A 20,860-nucleotide genomic window follows, 5' to 3' on the forward strand; every position below is an offset into this window, starting at 1 on the left:
AAAAGCTTACTCCCTGCCTTGGATTTCTCAAATACCTCACAGCAGCTTGTGGAAGGTGAAGTTAGATTTTCCTACCACACTTGTGCCCCATTCTTACATGAACGTTACTTTTGAATGCTGCTCAGTATGAGGGCTTGTCTGCCTGCTTGTTTGTTTACTGTGAATTTTTACGTATTGCATGCTAAATGTCCTGATCATTACAAAAGGCAACTGGGTACTAGCTCCTCCCCCTAGTTCATGGATGTGGGGCCTGCAGCCCTCTTGATGTTGTTGGGACTCCCAACTGCCCTCACCCCTGACCACTAGCCATGTGTGTCTGTAAGATGCAGAGTGTTGGAGTAGGACCTGGTTGAGAGTGTTTGTAACTGTTTTTAGAACGTTTTAAAACTGCATTTAGTTTTGATTTCTAATGTGTTATTATTATTGTGTCTGCTGGCTGGCCCCTTCAGGAGGAAGGGCAAGATGTAAATAGGATGTAAATAAAATAAATAATTTGTTAAATGTGTGTCCTTTCCTTTCTCCCAAAGGAGCCCAAGGCAGTTTAGACTAGACAGGTTCCCAATTCATTTTATTTCTGATGTTATCTGTGTTATATGCAGATCTGAATCTTCATTAAGTCAATATTTAATTATTAAATTGGTTAGTCATTTTATCTTTCCCCAGGCAGGCCAAAGCGACATATAATATTCTGTTACAAAGATTACATCACTGCATTTTGTCTCCCTGTTCTTTAGAAAAGTCAACTACTTTGATGTTTTTCCTGTCATGGCAGAGCTACTGCATTATTATTATTATTATTATTATTATTATTACTACTACTACTACTACTACTACTACTATTCCAAGGGTCAATTAATGACTCGTTCGCTTTTCACTTTGTTTAAATGTCTTTTCATAGGGTTACATCAACATACCAGTACACATTCAAATTCCAAAAAGCATCTGTGTTTTTGGCAGCCCTTAAATAATACATGTTTTGACAGTGTTTGCCTGTAGATAATCAGTCTCAGCATGTGCCCTGTAGTAAGTCTTTTTCTTAATCAAGTGATTGCAAGGCGACAGGAACCAGCAGTGGGATTGAGGAATAAAAAAGTAGCCTTTCTGTCTACGCACTGCCTCATTGTGGGGTGCGGGGAGTGTGTGTGGCTATTTCCTGTTGACAACTTTGTGTTCCTTTCAATTAATCATCTTTCTGCAATATTTGAATGGTGGCTTCTAATTGGGAAAGCTGTTCTCTTGATACAGGAGCAATTGCTTTTCCTCTAAGCCATCTAAACTAAAGATGGCATTTGCCACCACTGTATTTCACCTCCCCACATGGTTCTCCCTGTTCAGTTTAAGGGAGCTAAAACAAGCCATTTGTGTGCATGCACGCGCTTGCATGCATGTGTGTTTGGAAATCAAATTGCTAAACTGATAAAAGGGAAACATTTAAGGCATCTGACAGAGAACTGCTTTCCAAGACAATGTCCATCCATTTCATTGGGGTCCATTACACAGTCAGCCCTATAATGACTTGATAATTGTGTGGTCACGTCCAGAGCCAAAAGGAGTTTGCCAGGCTCCACATAAGCCACAGACTCTTCATCAGCACTGGAAACACAATGACTCCCACCTTAGCTATTACAAGAGCCTTCTCTCATCACTTCTCTCATTTGCTCAGGGAGCAAAACTTTAGTTAGTAGGTCACATCATTTTTTCCAGGTCTTGATCTTAGCTGCTGTTTAATAGGCAACATGCAGAATGCAGAAGCAGTAATGAAGTCGGGGACTCTTCTATTACCGTTATCTTCTAAATCTTCTGTCCTCTGAGCACTGATGCTACTAATTCCTGCCCATTGTCTTCTACAAGCTCACTAATCATTAAAAAAAACAACAACCCACCAGAGCCTCCCATCCAAATCCTTAAAACCCCCCAGAAAATGCCCTGAGCAACTTATTGATGAGAGAACCCTGACACCGCAAAAGGAAACTCACATAATGCTTTGAGACGGAAATTAACTATTAGGCTGACATAGAGCTCTGGAGAAATCAGATGCAGACCTGGTAGGAGCAGCAGGGAGACAGAATATAACCCTAATGCAGCAAAGAACATCATGGCAGGGATATTGATGTTGGAACTAAGCCTTATTTTGGTTTGAGGTCTGTGTTGCTGGCAAGCAGCCACTTCTCCTGATGTGAACAGGCTGTAGAATGAAGATAACAAGAACTGTCTGCCCAGGACCACTGTAACTCTTAAGGCAGCAGTTAACTGACATGGAGCCCACAAGTAACGTAAATACAGGCCAAAGGCAGCATAGCACATGCTGCTGTTCCAAAATAACGACTCTCCTGATAATCTAAGAAACAAAGGGGAAATAAATGGATGGCATGACTTATGCAGACTCACAACTTGTTTTAACAGGGGAGGGGAAATGAAAGGTTAACCAGCAAGAAAATTCAATGCATAGGCTTAGTAAAAAAAGAAAGAAAAACCTTCCTCAGGAAGAAAACATAACATGTAAAAAAAAACCCACTTTTGTTCTCATTTTTTAATTAAAAGTAAAAATTGGTATTTTTCCTAAGATGAATGCAATAGTAATAAAGAATGCTGCTTACAGGCTTTTGATATTTTCTGCCACTCCTGTTGTATACTGTGGATCTGTCTACAAAGGAAAATTGAAGAGTATAAGTCAATAAGAACAGGCAGATTTAAGAAGTTGTCAATATGCATATTCTGCACCTCAGAGATCATGCTTACTAGCCCTACTTATGCCAACATGCTTGTCCTGTTGCCAAGTGCTGCTAGTCTTGCCAAGGGCTGCCAGATACACTTTATTTTTAAATTTCCTACTTCAGAAGATGCAGTATGCGTTTACATTCTCAGCGGACTCCTAATAGCAAGATAAGGCAATTTGAAAAGTGAGATCTGGCAACAAAACAACATAATGAATGAATGAAAGGTCAGGATTTTATGCCCAAAATCAGAACCATCTTGGAAACAATGTTAAGGGAACAATAAAAGCGCATTTGGAGGGGAGGAGGGAAGAATCTAAGGATGCTTTCAGTTTCCCAAACAAGGAGTGGTTTCTGATCTAAGAAAACAGACAGCAAAATGAAGACAAGGTGCTTTATGTTCTTCGTAAATGGATGCAGCACGCATCTGCTCAAATAACTGCCTCAGAACTTGGCACCAGAAAATGAGAAGTCCACATGTGCCTTCAGGAAATGCTACCTTGCCTTGCTCTGTAAGGCACTTCCTCATCAGACACCCAGTTTAGAGGAAGTCTGCCTGTTCCATTTCAGTGTTTCCTTAAAGCACCCCAACACCACTTTAGCAGCCATAGGTTCCCCCCCAAAATAATCCTAGATTGTCAAGAATGCTGGGAATGTTAGCTCTGTGAGTGTAGGGTGTGGATGTGAGTGTAGGGTGCTCATCTGTCGGTGAGCAACAGATCTTCAAATTTCCTCACACATTCAAAAGACATATATAATGATATATATATATATAGATAATGATATTCTTCTTTCATTTGTGGAAGTGACTTGGTTTTAGCAGAACCTCCTGCAGAAAAGGGGGGTGGGGAGAGAGAAGAGGTGATGTTCACCAATTTAACCTCCCCCTGGCAGCCCCTTATGCCACTTTCCATGCTTTTCCAAAGGGTTCTCTAACTGTCCAGAGCAGAACTGGGGGAGAAAAAGGGGGCTCAGAGGCATGGGGAAGTTAGCAAAAATTGCATCCCCCTCTTATGCCCAAGGGAGCAGTTAGTGGAGTTCCACTATGGGCAACCTGAAATCCAAGCTATTTCAAGTTCACTATCTCCTTAAAATTCTCACAAGATGCACAAACATTGGCTAAAAGCTAAGACAGAGACATTAAAATGTGTTGTCTGCAGGCAAAGCATGCCAATCAAGCTCCTTAAAATTACTTGACATGCCATTTTTTCTTTGAATAATTTGTAAAAAAACAACAACATGTATCCAGGCAGTAAGAAAAGGACAGCATGAGTATCTTATCCAAAACAAGAAACAAAGGCACACAGAGGCTTTCCAGTGCATGCATGACATGCAAGAGAGACTCAGACAGCCCTTGATACACTACAGATCAACTTAAGTGTAAAGGAAAAAAAATATGTGAAGCAGGCCCAACTTCCAGTCTGGGGGAAAATTTGGGCAGGATGGTCTCAATGGTCCCCTACTGGTGGCTGCCCTTCCCCCACCGTGGACAACTTAGTAGCTTGAGGGTAGACTGCCTGCCCATGTCTGCAGCAGTCAATGAGTTAAAGCATGCTGCACAGATCTGACACTCCATTCAGTGTATTTGCCCCCACACTGTTCCTGTTGCCACATAGCTGAGCCACATAAGGTATGGTGGCAACAACATCAGCAGTGCCTCCTCCTGGGCTCCAGAGCCTCGCCATTTGCTGGAGTATATTCTGTACTGGGCCTGATGTGAAGCAGCCCTGAGCTCTCCTTTCTGCTAAGCAAAGTATCTCCCGTTTTAGGATAAGAAGCCATTTGCTCCTCAAATGCAGCTTAATTGCAAAGTGGGAAGGAATTCCACATACAAAAATACCATCAATAAATGCTGAAAAAAGGAATCAGTAAAGGGGTCATTAAGGGCTGCTGTTCTCTTCGAAATAATTTGCTACTGAAGGCTATTTTTGCAGAAAGGATTTCTGGAAAGCAAGAAAAACTAATTTGTTTCAAGCTTGAGACAAATAATCCCAATGGGACTGCCACATGAAAAAAATATATACACACACAAACCCTGAGACAAAAAGTGGTCACAGCGGATTAATGTGCAAAGGTCATCCTAACTCTCAAATCCAGAAGCTGGTTATGATGTGAGGCATTTAGTACAGCAAAATGCATAGGCATTTTTTTCAGTTAAGGTTCTTTTTGGGATCTCTAGCAGGGGGTGGCAGCAAATGCACAGGATCCTGAAAGAACACCCTTAAGGCAATTTTGTACCAGGCCCCTTTTTTAGAACAGCTGCCTAGCATTCTGCTGGAGCAAAGGTCAACAAGCCGAGTGCAATTTAAATTAAAGGGACATACACAAGTGCCTTCTTGGCAACAGCCATGCAGCCTTCTGCTAACATATTGACCCTCTACAGCTGAGTGCATCCAAGCATTGTTTCACACTGGAAACAGCCCGCTGGGCCCCATTGGCGGGATGTGCCCGATGATCCTTGTCAGACAGCAGCCTGAGGTTAGACTTATCTCCCTGTGCCAAAGGAGAAGTTGGCCCGCAGCCATGTGGAGAGAGACATCCTGCTGTTTCATGACTACATGCAGGCTCCTGGATCAGCATCAAGTCCCTGTCAGATGGACAATAAAGGGATACGGAGTTATCAAAGCTGGATTCGGAGGTGAGATGATAACTTTACCTCCGCAATCATGACAACAATGACAGAGTCTTCCTTTTCCTGCTGGTTGAGCTCTGAGATCAGAGAGTTTAGGGTATCTGTAAGATAGGAATGCACCTCCCGCTTGACACTAGGGATCCCCATCACTATCGATACTGTAAATGAGCAGAACAAAAATATAGTTAAAGTTAGCTTGCTAAAAAAACACACACTTTCTCATGTCATACTTCACATCTCAAAGGAGCACAATTTCCTTTTCTACTTGTTTTTGGCAAAGTTCTCCATATATTCTGGATAATGAAGGTGGCTTGTCAAGAATGACATCAAGAGCTTCATGGCACGTCGATCACCATTGTTTACATGGGGGGGGGGGGGCAAGACAGCAAGAAGATGGGCATAGTGCAAATGCACCAGGGGGCCAAATATGGCAATCCTGCCAGGACGTTTGCACCAAACCAACCTCCCGGCCACCTTGCCCCTCCCACTCCCGGTAAGCAACAGTGACCTACATTCCAGAAAGCTAGCAAAGCAGTTCTGCACCACCCAGTAGCTGCTTCTGCTGGAGAATGAACTAATACCCTCAAACACAGTGTAGAATGGATGTGTAGCAGTGGCCACCATGGCTGTCCTGGGATTGTAAGCTGGCAGAGAGTCCTCGTACACCATGTTGCTTTTGACTGAGGAAGCAGAATCTGCCCTACACTGCTAGAACAAGACTTGAGGGAATCAAAAGTAGAGATGTAACTTAAGTACTTTAACTCCTGGAGGTTTGGGTTTGTTCTAACAAAGTCTTAGCCAGATCCTCAAAAGACACTCTATACCAGGGACCCCACAATCTTTTTAGGCCAGTGGGCACACTTGCAAATCTAAGAAATTGTGGGTACCATAAAATATTTCACAGGAAAAAACCTGGTGATGCACATACCTAAATGTCAAAACAACAACAACATAAAGGCAGGCAACACCCTCCTTCCAAAAGAAAGGTAACTCCTGATCAAACAACCTCATCCTAAAATAAAACAACTAAATTAAAAACATTTTGAAAATTGAGGGGGCTTTGCAGACACCAGCAGCAGTACCTGAAGGTCCCTCCTTTATGCAGTAAAGCATTGTCTCTTAAAATAATATAGCACAGGCAATATACCCCTAAGACAGTTTCTGAATGGAAGGTACACAGCACTTGTGCTCAGCCTGGGCAGGTCATCTTGCCCATTTGTGCCACAAAGTGGTGTATAATGAGATAAGCGCAGAAGGAACAGTTCATATAACTGAAAGAAGAGACTCTAGCAAAGCAAACTGCCTGCCAGACCATTTCTAGGAGCTTCCTTCAGTCTCTGCTGGCTTGTGCACACAAACAGAATGAGAAGGATGGGAAGTTCATGTGCATACATGCCCATGGAAGGTAAAGGGAAGCTGTTTTCCATGGAAGCACCATCTCAACCGTATCAGAAGCTGGCCACACAACTGGCCGGCTTCTCAAAAATGGCCGCCACAGGAAGTGGCCTAGGTATGGCAGCAGCCGTAACATATAAATCTTATGCATCCTTAGTTTGTCATTTGATAATTCTGTTAGGTCTGGGACAGGGTAGGCATGGGGGAAGAGTTGGAAGGGAAGTGGCCTAAAGAGCAACAAGAAACCCACGGCATCCACTTACCTCCGGTGCGTCCCTGTCCAACATGCACAGCTGGCTGCAGGCTGTTTTCCTTGGACAGCAAATGAGGCAAATGATGGAAGATGGTGGGGAGATGCAACACATTCTTGTTAGTGATATTCCAGAGTTTCAGTTTTGTTTCATCTGTTTGAGAAAAGAAAAGACGAACGTTCTGACATTTCCCCCAATGTTATAATGAGGAAGGAGGGAGACTGTTAGGCTTGAGGGCATGCCCACTTCATAGCACCATCTGGCCAGCTGAGATGATCACTTAACTTGGGTTAATCAGTCCAATCTTTTTCACTTGTACCCTATAATCCCATTAAGTTTAGCAGGAATTATTTAAAGCTCAAGATAGATAAGCACACACCCAAGTCATTTGAGAGAAGAATAAAACTTAAACCAAACCTTTGGCAAAAAGGCCTAAATTTACACCTCGTATTATTGTGCTTTTACCAAATCTCAAGGACCTAATTTTGCCCCATTACTATGTACTAAATCTGTGGAGACTGAACACACTAGCGATCAGAAGTTCCAACAAGTCATTAAAAAATCCAGGGCAAGAAGCCTAGAATAAAATTCAAAATATTAACGGACGCAAAGGAGAGAGGTGGGTTTGCCCTGCCAGACTTTAAACTTTATTATGAATCAGCAGCTTTTTGCTGGCTGAAAGATTGGCTACTTCTTGAAAACACAGACATTTTGGATTTGGAAGGTTTTAACAATGTATTTGGATGGCATGCATATCTCTGGTATGATAAGATCAAAGCGCATAACACATTTAAAAACCATATTGTTAGGAAAGCATTGTTTAATGTTTGGATAAGATACAAGGACCTATTGGAAAATAAAACCCCAAGGTGGCTGTCACCGATGGAAGCAAAGGCTCTGAAAAAGCTCAATATGGAGGCTAAATGGCCGAAATATTGGGAAATTTTGGAACAAGATGGAGATAGACTAAAACTGCAGAGTTTTGAGAAACTAAAGAACAAAGTGCGAGACTGGCTTCATTATTATCAGATAATGGAGGCATATAATTTGGACAAGAAAATTGGCTTCCAGGTGGAAAAATCAAAATTAGAAACAGAACTGTTAGAACCCAAAACTAAGAATTTGTCAAGGATGTATAACTTGCTGTTGAAATGGAATACTCAGGATGAAATGGTGAAATCTGCTATGATTAAATGGGCACAAGATGTTGGACATAATATCATGTTTGCTGACTGGGAACAGTTGTGGAACACCGGTATGAAATTTACGGCATGTAATGCCCTAAGAGAGAATATTATGAAAATGATTTACAGGTGGTACATGACCCCAGTCAAGCTTGCAAAAATTTATCACTTGCCCGATAATAAATGTTGGAAATGTAGAGAAAATGAAGGCACATTCTTTCACCTTTGGTGGACGTGCCCAAGGATTAAGGCTTTCTGGGAGGTGATATATAATGAACTGAAAAAAGTATTTAAATATACCTTTTTGAAGAAACCAGAGGCCTTTCTTCTGGGCATAGTTGACCAATCGGTGTTAAAGAAGGATAGAACTTTCTTTATGTATGCCACAACAGCAGCAAGAATACTTATCACAAAATATTGGAAGACACAAGATCTACCCACTTTGGAAGAATGGCAGATGAAGGTGATGGACTACATGGAATTGGCGGAAATGACCGGCAGGATCCGAGATCAGGGAGAAGAGTCAGTGGAAGAAGACTGGAAGAAATTTAAAGACTATATACAGAGATATTGCAAAATTAATGAAGTTTAGAATAATGTTGAATTGGAACTAAGTGATTTCTAGCTGTAATGGGTTAAAAGAATATGAAAAAATGGGTTTTTATAAGCAAAAATTCAAGATTGTAATAATTTAAGAATAAAGATTTAGATAGCATAAAGAGGGAAAGAAATTGTTGAACTAATAACTTGATTTGGAATACAAAAAAGGGAGGTATGAGGAGGTCCGAGAAACAAGTAAATGAAAAATAATGTGATGGAAAGATTGATTGTTTTTAATAATTTTTATTTTGTATTTTGTATTTTTTTTAATTTTTGTAATGTAAAACCTTAATAAAATTTTTATAAAAAACAACAAGTCATTAAAAATCACTTTGTTCAGGGTAGTAAAGTGTTGTTTAAAAGCAACTGTACTGAAACTTTTATTTTAAAAATGGTATTTATATTATACATCCATCCGGATTAAATTCATGATTTTTTATAAATAATGAAGGGGGGGGGGAATTCCACATTCAGCCCCTCTGAAGTGCTTATTCAATCACCACTAGGGAGCACTGAAGGCCATCTTCTGCAGGCTGCCTCTGCTACCAGTGTAGCCTATGAAGGCAAGAATGGGCTTTCACTGCAGAAGGAAGCAACATTGACAAGGCTGCCCAAAGCAGGAATGATGAACCTTTGGCTCTCCAGATGTTGTCAGGCTTCGCTCCAGCTACCATAGCCAATGGTCAGGGAAGGTGGGAACTGTAATTCAACATACTTGGAGCGTCTCAGGTTCCCCATCCGTGGCCTATGGGAAGCTAGGATAATTGCAAAAGAAAGAAGCAGGCAGTCAGGCCATTTGAAAACACAACTGCACAAGTGGGTGCGAGGAATGATATTTGCGGCAATTCATAAGGGACCAGACTCATAAGCAGGCGGAGACAAGTAACTCGGTTGCCAAAGTTTAAGCGCACAGAAGTATAACTTTCACAGAGATTTCACATACCATGTGACAGTAGCTGGCAAGTTGAAGATTACTATGTTTTCGCTGGATTTCCAACCTTTTTTTCATCCTATTCACATCACATACATAGTGAGGGTGTGATATAGGTGAAGGGAAATGTCTTAATGCCACTCACACCCGCCCTACCAATAATATTTTCAGTTTTTATATGCTCAACAAAACATCCAAATGATCTGCCCCCTGTGGAAAGGCATGCCTGTCTATCTGCTGATCTGTGTGAATGCGCACACTTCTGTGGAGAAGCTTCTTCTCTGCAGCTTCAGTGTATCATGAGCTCATCCTTGTTAAAGCCAGATTTACCAGATAAGCTGCTCCACGTCCGGTTTATATCCCTCAGGGCCTGCTTCTCAGAGATGGCTCGCTTTATCTCATCCAGGACTAGGTTCAGCTCCTTCGATCGCTTGAGGCTCTCCTGTTCTGCAGCATGCAAGCGGTCTCTTAACGCTAGGAACTCTCGCTGATAGATATCCACAACATCACCTGCACAAAAGAGAAAATGCTGATTGTTATTATTTTGCTGAAAAAGGAAGGATTTCTGTAGTGCAGACAAATTGGTTCCATGTGGAGAAGGGGAGGCAGGGAAGAGGGAGCCCCCTCCTCCTCTTACTGGTTTGGAAGGGGGGGCACACTTTTGATTCAACTAGAAGTATATTACTCAGTTCAGTATGCTCATTTGGGTCCTACACACCTCTAAACATTCGCACCTGCATTCATGGTTAATGCCTTTGGGCAGAAGTACAGATAAATTTAGAAGTAGCCGAGAGCAAAGTCACTGTTAAATGGTTTATATATAAACTGGATTCCTTCGAAAGTCACCTTGAGCTGGAAGCTTGCTATGCAATACATAGAATTGCCCATTTTGTTAGAATACCTACTAAGGAAAACAGAGGGAAGCAGCGACTGGCTTCTTCTGCTTCACTGTGATCATATATGTAGAACAGCTAAGGGAGTAATTTGTTTGAAGTAGTATGTCAGAAATTGGCTCATACACACACATTGTAAGGTGGGAGGGGGAGGTTAGCCTACTGGCATGTCCACTGAGGATTTGCAAGTGAAAACGACAGGATGAGCATGTCATTTTTTACCATTCCAAGTAAGTGGATAAATACCACAGACATCTATACCCCCCTCCCCATCCTCTGAGTTTTGTTTGCTTATGAGTTTTCATGTGTGGGCTAATCCACTGAACTTGGAGTAAGGTTACATTAGTGGATCTGTGCCCTGCCAAGCACATCCTGGCATTTTGAATAAGACTTCAAAAAACATTTCAGAAAATAACCAATGCTAACTAGCTGTTAAGTTCATGTTTTAACTATCCCAGGTGTTAAGTTCATGTTTTAACTATCCTGAGGAAGTGAACGCCATTTTAAAACATGCCATTTAAGGAAACAGGGAGAAACTACTGTGTCATGGAAATACTGTTCTGGCTTGCCCTTTCAGACCCAGCAATTACAGGAAACGTCACTTTGAAAAACCAAAGGGGTGGGGGGTTGTGTGGGGGTGGGGGTGGGGGTGTGCACACCTCAGGACTATATTTGAAACCAGGAATGATAAACCAATCTTAAATTTAACCTCATCTCAAACATTCAAATGGGTATTTCACAATGCTAAGTGATGTTATTATTAATATTACTATAGCAACCAGTGTTCCCGAGACCAGCCACCAGAAAGACACAAAAATAGCCTCTCCACACATACACAAAACATGAAAAAAAAAACCTCTGAATTGTTTCCCACACTCCTGATGCATTGTGTACAAACTGGAATTCCAGCAGCGACCAATTTAAAGAGAATGGAAAAGTAATAAAAGGGCTAAATTAAAATTCCATGCCAAAGGCTCTGTAATGAAGAAAAAAATGCATGAAGACTACAGAACCAGGATTCTTGCCACCATCACCTCATGGCCAGGTCAGGAGAGGCTCAAAAGTCAGATCTGCAAGGCACCTTTCTCCAGCTGCATCCGAACTGCCAGCTGCTTCCGAACAGACCTGCATGAATAATTAAGGGAAGGATACAGGACCTCAGACTGCCCCCTTAGACAGATGGCACAAGGCAGCTCTTGGGAAAACAAAATCAATGGATGGAGCGAGTATTTAATTAGCAGGCTGTTAGGCAATTCCCTGAGTGTCCTATATGTAAACCATGCTTCTGATTAGCTAGAAGTACACTGCAGGCAAAGTCAAATTCATATTATTTTCAGCAGGACATACCCAGAAGGCAGTGATGGACAAGCAGCTGCTCCCCCAGTCCTGACTTTTATCTACCAAAGGCTTCTGGCTCAGTCTCTCCCTCCCCGTCTTAAAATCAGCGATGAGTGAAGACTGCAAGATGACCCTGCTCAGATCCTGCTGGCACAGAAATCAGAGATATTGCTCCTCCACAGAATTTACACTGATGGAGCACAAGAAGGCACTTGGGCAGAAATAAAGCTGTAGCAAAGGTTGTGATTTTTCACGGCAGATGCATGCTTGGCTTGCCCATTGCCGACTCACAAACTCAACAACAGAGTCATATTTCCAAGGTATTCGTTACCTGAGTGCAACAGTACAGATACAGAACCATCAAATGGCATTTTATATTCTGCAGAAAATCTCTTAAACCACCATTCTTGCGCTGTCTAAAGGGCAGCCTTTACATGATCCAACAATCTCTCTGTAAAGCCAAGCCCTTTCCTCCTTTGGACCCCACAAGCTGCAACAGATAACAACTGTTCAGAAGTGTCACGGGCAAGGCTTAAGGGAACAGGCCTTTCCAGGAGCAAGATGTGAAACTGAACTCCACACTAGTTGTAGGAATGAACATGGTTTCAACCTGTTCAGAGAACCAGAGTACTTTTAAGCCGACTACCAAAATAAAGGCCAAAGACACAATATGATGCAGCGACCCAGAACACAAAGTAGGGGGCAGGAACCTACACCTAGACACACGAGTAGGATTGAACAGAGTGCAAGAAGAAATGGTTCCTTGAATGCTTATGTTATTAATGGCTCTCCTGTCCCATCCCAGAGGATGTGCTCAGCTCAGAGCAAGGGAGGAAAAATTGTGGCAAGTCCAGCCTTTAAGCACTGTCTAAACATACCCATGTTATAATTCTGGATCAGCCCAGTGCAGTTAAGGAAAGCAAGGTGCAACTTAACTTTTGCTTCAAAAATATTTTACATAAAACCTGGAAGATGACTAGAATTCTCTATTCAGTAGTTTAAAAAGAAGCCAATTCCCCCATCACAGGTACAGTAGGAGGAGAAATGTCACTGATTATTGGTCATTAATGATCTGCCTGTTTCATCAGAGAGTGGCACTGCTCATTAACCTGGAAAGACGAGGCAACATCGGAGAGATTCCCTTTCATTAGCTGGAAATTTCAAATGTGAAACTGTATCTGGTTTTAATGCTTCTGATTTGTAAGGCTCAGAGCTACTTTGCTCCCAATTTCCTGTCTCTGTCTCTCCCCAAGCCCCAAACAATTTTAGCCTGTAAAGACAGAACAGGCAATTTATAAGTAATCCCCTAGTTGTGAAAGATGATGTTGATCATTATATTTATGCATACCCCACCTTTTTCCCTGATGGGACTCAAGGTCGCTTACAGATAAAATCAAGAATCGCTTAAAACATAGAGAAAGCCAGCATTAAAAACAATTAAACATTAATAGAATTAAAACCAGATACACAAATAAAACCTGTTAAATAATGAAACAGCAAGGCACCAGCCCTTTCATTAAACGCAATCAGTTCTCAAAGGCTGTAAAAATCAGTTTTACAAAGGCTGTAAAAATATGATTCAGACAATGTCTCCCCCACCTACAAAAGCCAGAAAGAAACAAAGAAATGGCTAAAATCATCATTCTAAAAGTCAGAGGCCGTCTTATGAAATACTCTTAGTTTCCCCTAATCTGATTTTGAAATGTGGAGCAATCCTTAGCCTTCCTTAGTGTTGTGACGTGGGGTTTGTGATTTCAGCTCTCTTGACATAATATGCTGGAGACAGTTCTCTAGTAACACTTCTTTATTAACGCAACAAGACTGAAACTTGAGGAGGGGAGAGCTACATTTATAGGGACAGGGAACTAGCTAGAAAGGATACATTTTGGAGGGAACAATATCAGGCAATCACAGTCCTGCCTTTTGGAGGCAACCAATAAGACAGAGGATCCAAATACAGCAGCTTAAATGAACCAATAGTAGCTGTACCCTCTGGAACCAAAAGGCAGTTACTTTACCCTAATGCAAATACAGACAATAATAATACAGATATAAAATCCTTTGACTCAATACACAACACTTAGGTTTCTCCCTATGAGGATATTAAAAGCATGCAAGCACTTCAGTGAAGGGCTATAGCTCAGTGGAAGGGTCCCAAATTCAATCTCTGGCATCTTCAGGTTGGGAGATGAAAGAAGTACCAAGACCCCATGCTGTACACATGAGGAAGCAGACTACAGAGACACATTAAGAGGTCAAGACTGAATCATTTGGGGTTCAGTTGTTTGCTACGTATATCACTTATAGCAGTGACAGATGCATGAAAGACAGTCTCCCACATTAACAACACACTCACCATATTGATGCCTGTCTGTTTAGTTAATACATACAAATATTTATCTTTTGTTTGTTTAAGGTAAGATGACAATACTAAGCAAATATATGGGGCGGGAAGCATGTTTCCTAGGAAACATAATGTAAATAACAGAAAATCAGTCTCAGAGCAACTCAGAATGGGATTGTTCTGAGGCCAAATGTGGAGAAAGTTTGAGGAAATGTGTTGTTGAGCAGGATTTCAGGAATAGTTTCCAACCTGATGCTGTAAATGATATGCCAGAATACAATGCTACAACCATAAAATAAACTAGTTTGAGAAATAGTTCATACATGCCAGCTCTATGCTGGAACACATCAGGCAAAGTATTTTGCCAGCTAATGAACAAACTGTACTGACTTGAAAACCTACACTTTGGGGTCTGTGCCAAGTTTTGCAACCTGGCACATTTGCTACTCAGCTTTTACTGCCTTGAATTTCAAAGCAAACACTGACCAAAATATCTACAGTCACAGCACCACTTGGCAAATGTATTACTGCACTGAACCATTTACAAAAAAATCAGACAGAGCCTAGATGGATAGCACTTCAGTGGGATCAAGGAGAGAACCTGCCAAAGATGACAGAAATGCCCTTGAAATAAGTGCTTTAGGGTCCTGAAATCTAATAAGTGTGCCTTTCCACTTCATGTAACAACCTGAAGAGATCCCAATAATTAGCTAGTTCAGGTGCAGCTTAATGGCTACCATCAAGAAATGGCTCCTGTGAAAATACTAAGAATTTCAGCTAATTATTAAAAACTTTCTAGACTAGTATAAATATATTGAAAACTTGAAATGAAATAGGAATACATATCTGGGAAACATTTAATAAGAAACAAAAGCAGTGACTTACAAGGGGTGACCATATTTACCAAACCCACTGCATGGTGCTATTTTTTTTTAACAGAAAGACGCCAAGGGTTACCACATGTGTATAAGATATCAGGAGCTGACTATAACAGCAGGCACCCCTTCATTTTTTTCCTTTTCTCCCCTGGACTCTCCCCTTCTTCTGCCAGCTTAAAAATAAAAAAAGCTCCCTTACAATTAGGATTTGAAAATAAGATTTGACCTTGGATAATATTTAAATGCGCATAGGGACTGCAGCCACTATAACTATATAGATTTACTCACATGGCATCTAAATAATATTTATGCTACTCTATGAATTGGTATCATCATTATCGTCACGGTATGTATCACTTGGGAAAGAGACCTGAGGCTGACAGTACCTCGCCAAAGTCCATTCAGTAGGTTCACACCTTAAGGTAGCAGTGACTAGTGAGGTGAGATGGAAAGCAATAAGCAGTTGCTGAGCAACAAATGAGAGTTACCAGCAAGTGTCTGTTGGAGGCAGCTGAGTCAGGAGGCTGCTCACACTGCACTGGGCAACCATGCTGCTGGCTGAATAGCTAGTTCTCTTGGACATGTTATATTTAGAATCATAGAATTGTAGAAAGGACCATGAGCATCATCTAGTCCAGGGGTAGGCAACCTAAGGCCCGGGGGCCGGATGCGGCCCAATCGGGAATCAGCGTGTTTTTACATGAGTAGAATGTGTCCTTTTATTTAAAATGCATCTCTGGGTTATTTGTGGGGCATAGGAAATTGTTCATTTCCCCCCCTTCAAAATATAGTCCAGCCCCCCACATGGTCTGGGGGACGGTGGACCGGCCCACAGTTGAAAAATGTTGCTGATCCCTGATCTAGTCCAATCCCCTGCAATGCAGGAATCTCAGCTAGCTCATACATGACAGGTGGCCATCCAATCTCTGCTTAAAAACCTCCAAGGAAGGAGAGTCCGCCACCCCTCGAGGGAGTCTGTTCTGCTTTCAAACTCCTCACTGCCAGAAAGATCTTAGTAGGAATCTCATTTCTTGCAACTTGAACACACGATGATGTACCTGAATCATCTGCAACCTGAATTATGATAACATAATCCTTGTGAACTTAGAAAAAATGCAATCTGTGTCCAAATAATTCCATGAGGCTGCAACGTCATTCATAATCCAAATGGCACTTAACATGTGGCTCAGCATGCACCTTTAAAAGTTCTCATATACATCTAAATTCAAGCTTAGCCATGAGACACCCCTCCCCATTACACACCATGTTCACCCAAAGCTCAGTTAAAAAGTAAATGCTGCACATCAGATTTTTAAAAAAATTGAGAAAATGTAATAATGATGATGATGATGATAATTATTATTATTATTTTGCACATGATCATTCAGAGACCAGCTGATCCACATAGCTCAGTCTCTTGAAACGCTCATAAGACCAACACTAAAGCACCATACCATATGGTAAGGGAGGAACAGGAATCTTCCTGCAGTGAAACATCCTGTGTCTGGGGCCCAAGGCAGTTGCCAGGAGGAAGAGGCTTGCTGGAGCGCACAGCTGACAGATGCAACATTGTGATGGATAATAATCTGTGCCATCTCTGACCTGCTGTTTACAGAAATAAGGGGGCGATCTTATCACAAGTGCCTTCCAGTTTTCAGACAAGGGGATTGGAGGGGGAGAGAAAGCCCCTACGTAGCAAGATAAATGTGACTTCTTCTCTGAGAATATGTTGTTTCCATGCTGCCTTTTTGTGAAGCAAGCCTTCACAAGGCAGTTTATTTTTTACTTTTTAAGAGTAAAGGCAAAAAGAGTGGAGTATGCCTGAGCTAATGTCAGAGTATGTCTGAGGCCTTTACAGCTGGTTCTAATGTTATGGTTAAGTCCAGTCAAAGACAACAATTGGGTTGCGGTGCTCATCTCTCTTTTAGGCCAAGGGAGCCGGTGTTTTTCCATGGACAGCTCTCCAGGTTGTGTGCCCAGCATGACTAAACCGCTTCTGGCACAACAGGACACCGTGACAGAAACCAGAGTGCACAGAAACGCTGTTTACCTTCCCACCACAGTGGTACCTGTTTATCTACTTGCACTGGTGTGCTTTCGAAGTGCTAGGTTGGCAGGAGCTGGGACAGAGCAACAAGAGCTCACTCCATCGCGGGGATTCGAACCGCTGACTTTCTGATCAGCAAGCCCAAGCAGCTCAGTGGTCCCGGTTCTGATGTAGACCTCTCCTACCCCAAAGACTGCAAGCTGACATTTTATTGCTTCTGCACTCATGTAAAATAATCCATTTACCCATGTTAGAATAGCAGAATGGACCCCCCCCCCATAATCAGTATTTAAACCGATTACAGCTTATATTCAAAGAAGTTTAGTACAGATGTGATGCCAGCTGACTGCCTAACCCTCGGGAGGTGATCCACAGCACCACACTGGTTTATGAGCTGTTCCCCACTCCTTTTCAGTCTTGGAGCTAATGATGGCTAGTATCGTGTCTGCACAAGTGTTTTTGTAGCATCCCACTTCTAACCTGGTTTGCAAACTGTCATTTGGTGCTAACTATGATTAGCAAAATGCTGGTGCAGTTGTAACATCAATCACAGTGCACTCCAAAACTGGAAGGGTGGGGAAAATGACAATGCAAGGGGGCGGGGAGAGATGGCAAGGAGTTGGTGCAAGCTCGGGGATGTCTATTCAGCTTTTCCCAACCTGGTGTTACCCATATGTTTTGGGTGATTAGTTTATATATTTTCATAAACCGCTAAGGGTTTTTCTTGCAATCAAGTGGTATAACATTTTTGTGAAATAAATAAAATAAATACTCCCACCATACCTGACCATTGGCTATGCTTGCTGGAGCTGATGGGAGTTGTAGTCCAACAACACCAGGCTGGAGAAGGCTAACCTAAGCCATGGGTTCCCAAATTGTGGTCCATGAGCTTCATACAGGTGGTCCACAGCATGTATGGAAAAAGCAATGAAAAATCCTACAGCATCTAGCACAGCACACTACAACTGCTACAACAGTCAGGAAAACCATTAATTGCTCCACCAGGACCCTTAGCAATTTAAAGTCGTCTGTGGGGTTGGGGGAAGTTTGGCAACCACCAGCCTAAGCAATTGCCTGACAGCTTTAGGCCTTCACTAGGCCAATATTAGGAAAGCAGATCCACACAGTTTAAGGCTCTCCTTCCTTTTACTGTGGATTTTTGCTCTAAGCCCCCACCCACCCCCATCGGCAGAGCTACTTCATTAACAGACTAATTATTCAAGGCATGCAGCACAAATAAAAGCTTTCTAAGCATTTTCTCTGTTCTGTACAAAACAGGAGTTTTGTTTTTGTTTCTATGTTCTCATTTGATTGGGGAATAAAACATGCTGGGAATAAACAACAGAACATATTATGGGGGAAGGGGGGGCAGATAATCAACATCTAAAAATAACGTAATAGAAAGGATGGATTCCTAAGTTAATGAATGCCTGTTGGTTACCAAAAAGGAGAACATAAGCAATTCTGTATGGTGCAATGGTAATAGTCCTATTTTAAACAGTAAGTGTTCAGCATGACTCACTGCAATTGCTAAAAGAGTGGAGTTGTGAATCTGATGAGCACCCAGTGCTACTTCGGGCTGGAGGTGAAGGAAGGTGTGTAGGATCTAATTAAGCATTCCAGAGATATATAAGAGATGGTTAAACCCAATGAACTATAGTTAACCAACACCATAGGAAAAGTCTTTTCATAAAGACATATGAGAAATGGCAAGGTTTAAATCCCACTTTCTACACAAATTTCAAATTAGAGCAAAGTTTTAAAATGAGAAGCTGACATTTGTGACTTGTTTAAGTCTCACTTCTCAGCTGCTCCTTAACTAAAGTAAAATTAACATTCTATTTAAAAGCTACTGTACAGATCAGAAAGCATTTTTATTTTTGCAAACTACTGCACACCACTTGGCATCCTGCAGACTAATGAATTCACCAGACAACCATTAAAAATAGAAGGAAGGTTTTCAAAGGAGCAAAAATTCTTCCCTTTGCAACTTATCTATACAGTAATTGCGATTTCCCACGAGCAAAAAGTGCAATTCAATCATTTCAAAAAATCTCTTAATCAACATACACTAGAAAGTATTAAACAGATATAATTCCTCCTCACACACAAAAATATTTCAGTACTGGTATATACTTTCAGATTAATAATTCAGTGCCATCTAAATTTTTGGTAATGCAGAGGTAAATTTAAAAGTTCAGTAATTATACTGATCCTACCAATCAGTTACAGCATCTAAGATACTTGAGTCTTCCGAGCAGTTTCAAATTAGCCAGAAAGAGAAAACATAAAGATTTGTAATTAGCATTCTTTGGCATACAGGTACAATCATAACCAACAAAATTCATAGACAAGTTTACAGGTTTATATTTTCTCTTATTTCCATAGCCATTCCAATCTTGATGGGCAGTAAATTATGCCTTATTCTGAGTTTATAAGTGATGCTAGAAGCAACTTGCACACAGTATGGAAATGCTTCTGTAGCAAAACACCATAATTATTCCACAACAAAGCAAAGTTGGCCAGTGTCAAACAGAGGTGGAGCTAGCTGCTCTGGCACCCAGAGTGGCACACATGCAGTGCACCCAGGAACAGGGCTAGCCATCTGCTGGGGCGGGGCGAGCATCCCAGGGGGGGCGGCCTGGTGATGTCACCCCCCTCAGGGATGACACCCGGGGTGGACCGCAGCCACCACATACCTCTTCCTCCACCAGTGGTGTCAGGAAGTCATAAAGGATGATATCAGATTCCGTATATCTGTACATTGACCACTAATAATAAAACATATGTTGTATATATTTTTCCATATTTATTATGCTATTTTTGTGATATACAAATGACATGAGAAAACTTGGGATACTTGTTTGTATACTATTATTCTTGTTAAATAAACCCAATCAATCAATCATTTTTTATTAAGGATTTTCTTAGGTTACAAAAGTACGTGCGCTGTCTCTATTTTCAGGTTGTAGAATCTTTTCCACAGATCAGTTTCATTTGATGTGAAACATAAATGTTGCATGTAGCATAAGGTTGGGGTAGAAGAGTGGTGCGGAGAGAAAAGGGGTGGTAAACTTGCATTCTTTTACTTAGGGCATGTGTGAGGTTTTTTGTGTCAGTGTCACTTGGGTAGGTTCTCTTTCTATTCATTTATTAGTTTTCATGGGCAGTGAGAGAATGTTGAGCAGGGAGCTCAGGGCATGCTTGGTTGCCTTTAGTTGACTGCAGTGAGATGTGTTTTTGTGTGAGAGGAGGGGGAGGGGTTGTTGGGCCAAGCTAGCCATATTGATTCGTATGCTGTCAGTGGATTCTTGTTGTTGTCTTGTCCGGCTTCGTGTATAAGAAAGGGGAGCCACACCAGGGTGAAGGCTTCCTCCTTTATTTGTCTCTGTGTCAGTTTCAGTCTGTTGGTTAGCTTTTCTAGTAATGCTGTTTCACGTACAATTTGGTACCAGTGGTCCAGGTTCACTCTTGACAGGTCTCTCCAGTGTCTAGCTACAGTGCTTCTGGTTGCTGAGAGTAGGCGGGTTATAAGCTCTTTATAGTGTGAGTGAGTGACTTCGAAAATATTCAATAGAGCCACTTCTGGGGTGCCTTGTTATTTTGCATATTTCTTGTAGGACCGCCGTCCAAAAGGGTTGGATTTGGGGGAA

General features: G+C 41.6%; 1 protein-coding gene across 1 annotated transcript in view; it reads right to left on the reverse strand.

The window, feature by feature from the left end:
- The window catches only part of MGAT4B (alpha-1,3-mannosyl-glycoprotein 4-beta-N-acetylglucosaminyltransferase B), a 77,509-nt gene that overhangs the window by 21,771 nt on the left and 34,878 nt on the right, over positions 1-20,860 (reverse strand). The window contains exons 2-5 of the mRNA XM_081851437.1: positions 10,038-10,217; positions 7,005-7,145; positions 5,371-5,504; positions 2,598-2,644 (exon numbers count right to left, since the gene is read on the reverse strand). Of these exons, the coding sequence (XP_081707563.1) occupies positions 2,598-2,644; positions 5,371-5,504; positions 7,005-7,145; positions 10,038-10,217 (502 nt within the window). The remainder of the gene's footprint in view (positions 1-2,597; positions 2,645-5,370; positions 5,505-7,004; positions 7,146-10,037; positions 10,218-20,860) is intronic.

The sequence above is a fragment of the Podarcis erhardii genome (genome assembly GCF_964252035.2).
Source record: "Podarcis erhardii genome assembly, chromosome: 2".
NCBI classification, from domain to species: Eukaryota; Metazoa; Chordata; class Lepidosauria; order Squamata; family Lacertidae; genus Podarcis; species Podarcis erhardii.